The sequence below is a fragment of the Olea europaea genome, unplaced genomic scaffold (assembly GCF_002742605.1).
Source record: "Olea europaea var. sylvestris unplaced genomic scaffold, O_europaea_v1 scaffold4116, whole genome shotgun sequence".
NCBI lineage: Eukaryota > Viridiplantae > Streptophyta > Magnoliopsida > Lamiales > Oleaceae > Olea > Olea europaea.
This window is the reverse complement of record NW_019260882.1, coordinates 11,981-19,213: the sequence shown is the minus strand read 5'-3', so window position 1 is coordinate 19,213 and position 7,233 is coordinate 11,981. Positions and strand designations below refer to the sequence as shown.

Sequence of the window (7,233 nt, the reverse complement as noted above, 5' to 3'; positions counted from 1 at the left end):
TTAAAATAATGTTTTTAATGGTTACTTTGTGATCTATATTTCACCATTTGAGAGAATTAAATATACATGAATATGCATGACTAACAGTATTTCTCACACATGCCAGAAGTGATCCTGTTAGATCTAGGAAATTTGTCTTGTAAAGTGTGATGCTATATATCTAGGTGAAAATGATGCTGTTCACCTTCCTACCTATCCCAAGGTGGGGATAGGGAGGCTTGTATAAAAATCTGATATTCTGTGCTTCTGTGTTTGCTCTTTTTACCTATTTATTGGGAATAGTGTCCTGGAGTAATGCATACAAGATATCCGGGGCTTTGGCTCGACTGAGTGACTAAACTATACTTGAATTCTTAATGATAGTCTGTGTTGTTTAGACAGGTTTAATGAGCATGGAAGATGATGTATATGGAATGAAAATAAAGGGGGGTGTCGTGCCTGTGTTTTAATTAGAGCTATATGCATTGGAATTAGATGCTTCAGTTTTCACACTGCACGTGCACTCACCAGCGGAGGATTCCTTCCATCTGTAGCATTATCAAGTTGTATTTCAGAATACACAATTCCGATTTATGTGTTTGATTGCGTCTGCTAATTGGTCATTTTTGAATTTCATGTTTAAAGCGATCATTAATCTGTCTGAATTTAAATTTTTTTCTTTAGTTCCTTGCTGAGGCTCTCTCTGTTCTCACCTTTTTCTTATTTTCGAATGTTCTATATAGGTAGAATCACCCAATGCACAAGCACATGGCAATGAAGTTTATGATGATCAATCTGAACATGTGGACGAACGTCATCTGGTATTATATTGATTCTCCTAATGGACAGTTTTATGTTTATGGTATTATCATTGATTTATTATTTTGGTTGCAGGGAGGAGGATCAGAAGTAGAAAACTCAGCAGTACAACCTCAAATGGAGCCTGTCACCCCAAATACAGAAGTGGAGCAAAATTTTAGGGATCATGAATCAAAGGATCAACAGTATGTTCCTCGGCGGTCGTATCAGAATTATAGAGGTGGACGAGGCGGGAATGGGGGTGGCCGTAGAGGAGGATATCCTAACGGTCGTGGAGGTCGAGGCAGCGGTAGGGGAGGCTATCAGAATGGCCGCAGCCAATTCTATGACCAGCCGGGCAATTATTACCCCCGGAACAATCATTTCAGAGGAAGGGGTGGCCGGGGTTTTAGTGGGAATTTTGGTTACCATGCTGGTCAAGCTGCCCATGTTCAAACAGAGTCATAAATCTTAAATTCGTCTGGGGCAAAGTTCGGGATGCAGCGCTGGACAGGATTGGATATTAGAGTAGACAGATTATAACATCGTTTTTGCTCTCTAATACTATCAAATACGGTCCAGTCTCCTCCCTTGCTAAGTGAGTCGTTTACTTCTTACTGGTTTCCTTCTCTAGATTTTCTGGTGTGTGGTTTACAACCATTTTGTTTTTGAATTGGGAGCTATAATCTTTCTTGTCTGGGTAGAAGTGAAATAGCAATATCTTCTTGAATTGCACTGTTTATTCCTGTGTTATTTCGTGTTTTAGCATTTGTCTCTCTTTGGCGATGTCAATTTCATTTTCTTTATTATCTTATGCTTATTCTATTAAGAAATTTAGCAAATTTATCGGAAGCAAATAGAACATTGTTTAACCAATGCTGGACTGGCTGGCCTGTTTGCTTGAAAAATCGAGAAATGGCTCGGTAAACTGTGTTTTGTTAATGCAAACAAGGAAAAAAATGTATGTACATAGGGGGGACTACCGAACTGTGTCCCCGCTCTCACATAACATGTGGGCCCTGTGTGTATTAAATAATGCCGAGCCGTGGCTCTCACCTCTTATTGTGAGTAGTAGGTAAAAGATTAGGTAAAAAAATTCGGTACGTATGGTATGGTCCATGCAAACAATTCTGTATACATGAACACGATCAACAGGCATGGAAAAAATTTAAATTTCAGTTGGTAACGTTTCGTGACCTTGGATAAAATGTTGACTTTTGACTTAATTAAACGGATCATGGTCATAATAACATCAATATCAGTTACACATTAATAACAAATTACACGAGGCTACAATCACATATCAAGCAAGTTATGGGTCACAGATTGGAATGTGTTGGCAATTTGTGTACATGTCTTGCGTCAAGAGCTTGATCTTTATCCATAAATCCTCAAATTATAGCTCTAAAAACATTTTATTCTTTAAAATTAATTTTTTTATGTACAATACGCTCTTTAAAAATGAATAATCTCTTAGAGATGTTCTTGTTGATTTCTTGATCTTGACCAATTTTGATTGAGTTGACTTTTCCAACTATTGGAATAATCTATTATTTAACTTTTTGGTTGCCACATCAATTTCGATAGTTCGATAACTACATGGCCATTTATATTTAGGAGGTAAAACGCATGAGTAATTCTATTTATAACTATTGTTGCTCATCATCGGTTGATATGATAGTGGTGTCACTACTATATCATTCAATAAACTTGAGATACATTTTAATTTATTGAACAAGATGACAATGACTCTATTACCACATAGATTGATGATGAACAATCGCGTTGATAGCTAACATTATTCAAATCGCATCGTTGTCCATTTATCCAATCTCTCTTTTTTTTTTTGCATCAAATAATTGATTTATTATAATTTATTTAAAAAAAGTATTATGCCTCTTATGGTGGCCTATACAATCCAAAATAATTTGATAAGATATACTATACGATACTAAACAATATTAAAAAAAGGAATTAAAATGCTAAAATTGGGTCGATAGTTGTGGCCACGCTACTTAGCACTTACGAAAAGTATCCAAAATGTTTTATTTTGCTATTATTGTTCATATTCCCCTTTGGTAACTTTGACGTAAATGAAACTCTCTTTAATGAATTGATGCAAAAAGCTTACAGCCAAAGCTTTGATTCATTATTTTAATAGACTTGGATTTTGTTGTCTACTAAATTGATGCTTAATGAGATATGTAATATCATAAGCAAAAGCACAAGGTACTAATTACGAATCTCTCTCTCTCTCTCTCTATTTGGAATATTTATCAAATTACTTTTAAAAAGATAGAAATGTCAAAATAAGTGGGTGATGTAAAAGCTAATTGGCATTTTTTTTTTTCGTCAAATACATGAACTAATGGAAATCCTCCTTTTTGGCTGCTTTTCACCTTTGGAGAAAGTTATCATCTTTTTAGCTCAATAAGAGTCCTTTAAATTTAACGTATTTTAATCTCGAATCATTTTGAAACTACCAAAAAAAAAAAAAAAAAAAAAAAAAAAAAAAAAAAAAAAAAAAAAAAAAAAAAAAAAAAAAAAAAACAAACTTTTAATTTTAAAAAAAATTTCAAAAAAACAAATTTTATTTTAAAAAAAAAAAAAAAAAAAAAAAAAAAAAAAAAAAAAGAAAAGAAAAGAAAAAAAGAAAAAAGAAAAAAAGAAGCTAACTTTATAATGTTATGAAGAATTTCATGACATCATATTTATTCTTGAAATAGATGAATTATCCGAAAAGTATCATTTTAATGTAACATGGTGGAAAAGTTTGATGGGTATTAAAAAGGCATCTTCGTGCTTGTTTTAACTTGCGTGTTCCACTTGCGCTCGTCCTTTATATATATATGTCACCCATTTATTAAAGAAAGTGCACGTATAAGGCTTTAATTGAAAAAAAAAAAAAATTATCTACATGTCGGACAAGAAGACATCATACTAATAGGAGTGTCTATGAATCACAGCGTTTGGTTATGAATGCATAAGCATAGTGGAAAGCCCAAATTGTTCGCAATGACCATTTAAAAGGCATTTTGGATCAAAATAATTGGCTCCATATATTGCTAAAAAGTAAAATGAATCAATTCAAAGGACGAATAAGTTTTATAGATTATATTCATGTGCTAATATGTTGTTCTCAAACGAATTTCAAGAAAGTGAAACAGATTGGGATAGATTATGCCTGGAATTAACAGCATGTATCATGAGAATGGAATAAAGGAAAAGCTCCGCCCATGGACGCCTCCTAATTAATGCTAAAACACCACTAACTTCATCGAATATATTCTTTAACATTCCATGAATTTATGTTACTTTTTGTCAACTATCTCATCGTTCGGAGAACTTTTAGTGGCTCTTTATAATTTTGTGATCAAAGATATTTGTTGGAAAATTCTTGACGATTTTTATTCAATAAACAAACATATAAGACAAAAACCCTACAATTGATAACACCGCAAAAAAGAGCTCCACCAACCAAAGATTTAGCGACCAAAAATATTTGGTTGCTATAATAAACTTTCAACGACCAAACATTGGTTGGTAACGGTTTTGGTAGATTAAAATGGGACTACAATTTTTTTTATTCCCTATTGCGACCAGCAATTGGTTGCTAATTCCAAATACTATGCCAATGAATAGGGTGGGAAACAAGTGTGCAATTTTTTATTTTTTATTTTTTATTTTGTTGCACGGAGGATAATATTAGCGACTAATTTTTGGTCCCTGAAATATTAGTTCTACAGCCAAATCTTGTGTGGTCGCTAAAGCTCTTGATAGTAATAAAACTGATTTTTTTTTTCCCGCATGGTGAAAATAGATTATATAGGGACCAATCATTGGTCGCTAAAGGTAAGTTCATAGAATTTTTTGGCAGGTGATATTTTTTGAATAACTTGCTCGCCACCAATCATTGGTTGCGACAAGTTTTAGCAACCATCAATGTGTTCGTCAAAGGATTTCACATGAAACTTTTTTAGCTATTGATTCTTTGAAGAATTAACTAGCAACCAATCATTCGTTGCTAAAGGTACGTTTTAGTAACCAACACTGACTTGGTTGCAGAATGATTTCGCTCGAAATGATACTTTTTGAAGAATTAACTACCAATCATTCATTAGTCATTGTAGATAACATTTTAGCAATGAACAATGTGTTGGTTTCTGAAGGATTTCAATTAGAATATTTTTGGATGATGATATTTTATGAAGAATTAGCTAGGAACCAATCATTGCTTATTGAAGGTAATTTTTAGAACCCAACAATTATTTGATCGTTGAAGGATTTTGCCAAGAATTTTTTTAGCTAGTGATTTTTTTAGCAACCAATAAACGTACCAACAATGACTTGGTTGTCGAATGATTTTGCTTGGAATGATACTTTTTGAAGAATTAACTAGCAACCAATTATTGGTCGCGGAAGGCTCAATTTTAGCAACCATCAATGTGTTGGTGGTTGAAGGATTTCATGTAGAATTTTTTCCACTAGTGATATTTTTTGAAGAATCAAATAGCAACTAATGATTGATTGCTGAAGGTATGTTTTAGACCCCAACAATAATTTGGTTGTTGAAGGATTTCGCGTGGAATTTTTTAGCTGGAAATATTTTTTGAAGAACTAACTAGAGATCAGTCATTGGAGATTCAATTTTATTTTTATATTGTAATTTTTTAAGTTAAGTTTAAAAATTGAAGTTTAAAACTTTAAATGATAAAATGAATAAAAAAAAAATTCACGAAGTGAGTTCTGGGTGAACCTTATCGTGTTGCATAGCCCACAACCCAATCTGACCTGACAAAATTTGAATATTTCTCCCTGTCCTTGCTTTAAATCAGTGTGTGATAATGGAAACAAATAATGAACTTGCATTTAAGCATGACGGGTTCCTGATTGTTAATAACGATGTTCAGGACACTGTTGCTTAGGTTGTTACCAATAGATGCTTATGGATTCATCTATACTTTATTCACCCATTAAATTTCTGCGAATGCAATTTTTGATGGTTTTCCCTTCTTCATGTGTATATAGGCTCTGTTCGACTTCGAAAGATCTCTACATTTATTCTGCCATATTATTTGCTCTTCACATCAACTCTGCCATATTGTTGTTAGATGAAGGCTAGAGATGTTGCCAGGGCTCACAAGAGGAAACAAGTTTATGTAATTTGTTCTTTCTAGTTTTTGGTTTTACCTTCTCTTTTATTAAATAGACGCAAATTTTATTATTACTTGTTATATATGCAATGACAATTATGATTTTGTAGCTACTATTGTATCTTTCTTGTTAATTTTTTAATTTTTGTTATTTTCTCTCGTATTATTTATTGTATTTATTATAAAAAAAATTAAGTAGTCATAAAATCAACTTGTGGTTGTTAAAAATTCAACTAAACCATTGGTCAGAATATTAGCAGCGATCAAATATTGATTATTAAATATATTTAATCAACTTATTCAATATCTAGCAACTAGTTTTTGGTTGGAAAATATCTTTCTGCGACCAAATTTTAGTTGTTGGAAGATAAAAAATAAAAAATAAAAAATAAAAAAAATCTGTTGATCAATCATTTACAGACATGTACTATTTTTTACTTATGGTTCTTCAGAGACCAACATTTGGTTGCTAGAAAATGATAATAGTTTTCATTGATACTTTTTACTAAGCAAAGTTTAGTCGCTATAGGGTGGAAATCGATCAATTTTTACTATTATTAGCTGCCAAACTGAGCCCTTTGCTGACCAAGGTTTTGTTGCTGAATGTAATAGATTCAGCGACCAATTCTAACAACTTTCATTGAGGTGAAGGTGAATTAGCGACCAACCAATGACCATGATATTTTGGTCACTAAAAATACATAGCAACCAAAATAGCCTTTACCAACCAATATAATTGGTCAATGGAGTCCCTTTATTTATTTATTTATTTATTTATTTATTATTTTCGGGTATTGAAGTTGGTCTCGGCAGCCCAAGGACTCGAGAGGAGACCTCACTGCATATTATGAGCGCTCGTGGAGGCATCCACAGCAACGCTATACTTGACCGACGATGGCTCCATACTAGTACAATATCCTAAGGGACCTTTGGACGCTTTGAGCTCATTGAGTTAGAGATTTTACTCAATTCATACTGAATTGCGGCTCAAATAGCAATCCCGTACATTCTATATTCGTGTAGATAAAAATGGGGGGTGTCCGCCCCTTACTCCATTCCTTCCTTTGGTCGGAATGGTGGGGCGGAGGCCCTTGTCTCACTCTGAGCTGTGGAGCATGAGGGTCCCCTGTAACCCCGACCAATATAATTGGTCAATGGAGTCCCCTTTTTCCTTTTTTTTGGTTGGTTGGTTGGTTGTTGTTGTTGTAGTGATCAAAGTACCCTAGCTTAAAACTGTGAGTTAATGTAATTAAAATGAAGAACAAAATTAGAAGTCAACCAAATGAAACAAAAGAGCTTGATT

The 7,233-nt window shown here is 33.3% G+C and overlaps 1 protein-coding gene across 1 annotated transcript in view; it reads left to right on the top strand.

Annotated features, from left to right (window-relative positions):
• LOC111387611 overlaps positions 1–1,569 on the top strand; it is a 4,076-nt gene extending 2,507 nt beyond the window's left edge. Inside the window, exons 3-4 of the mRNA XM_023012180.1 lie at positions 723–800; positions 874–1,569. Coding sequence (XP_022867948.1) covers positions 723–800; positions 874–1,245 — 450 coding nt within the window. The 3' untranslated portion in view covers positions 1,246–1,569. The remainder of the gene's footprint in view (positions 1–722; positions 801–873) is intronic.
• The last annotated feature ends 5,664 nt before the right edge of the window (positions 1,570–7,233 follow it).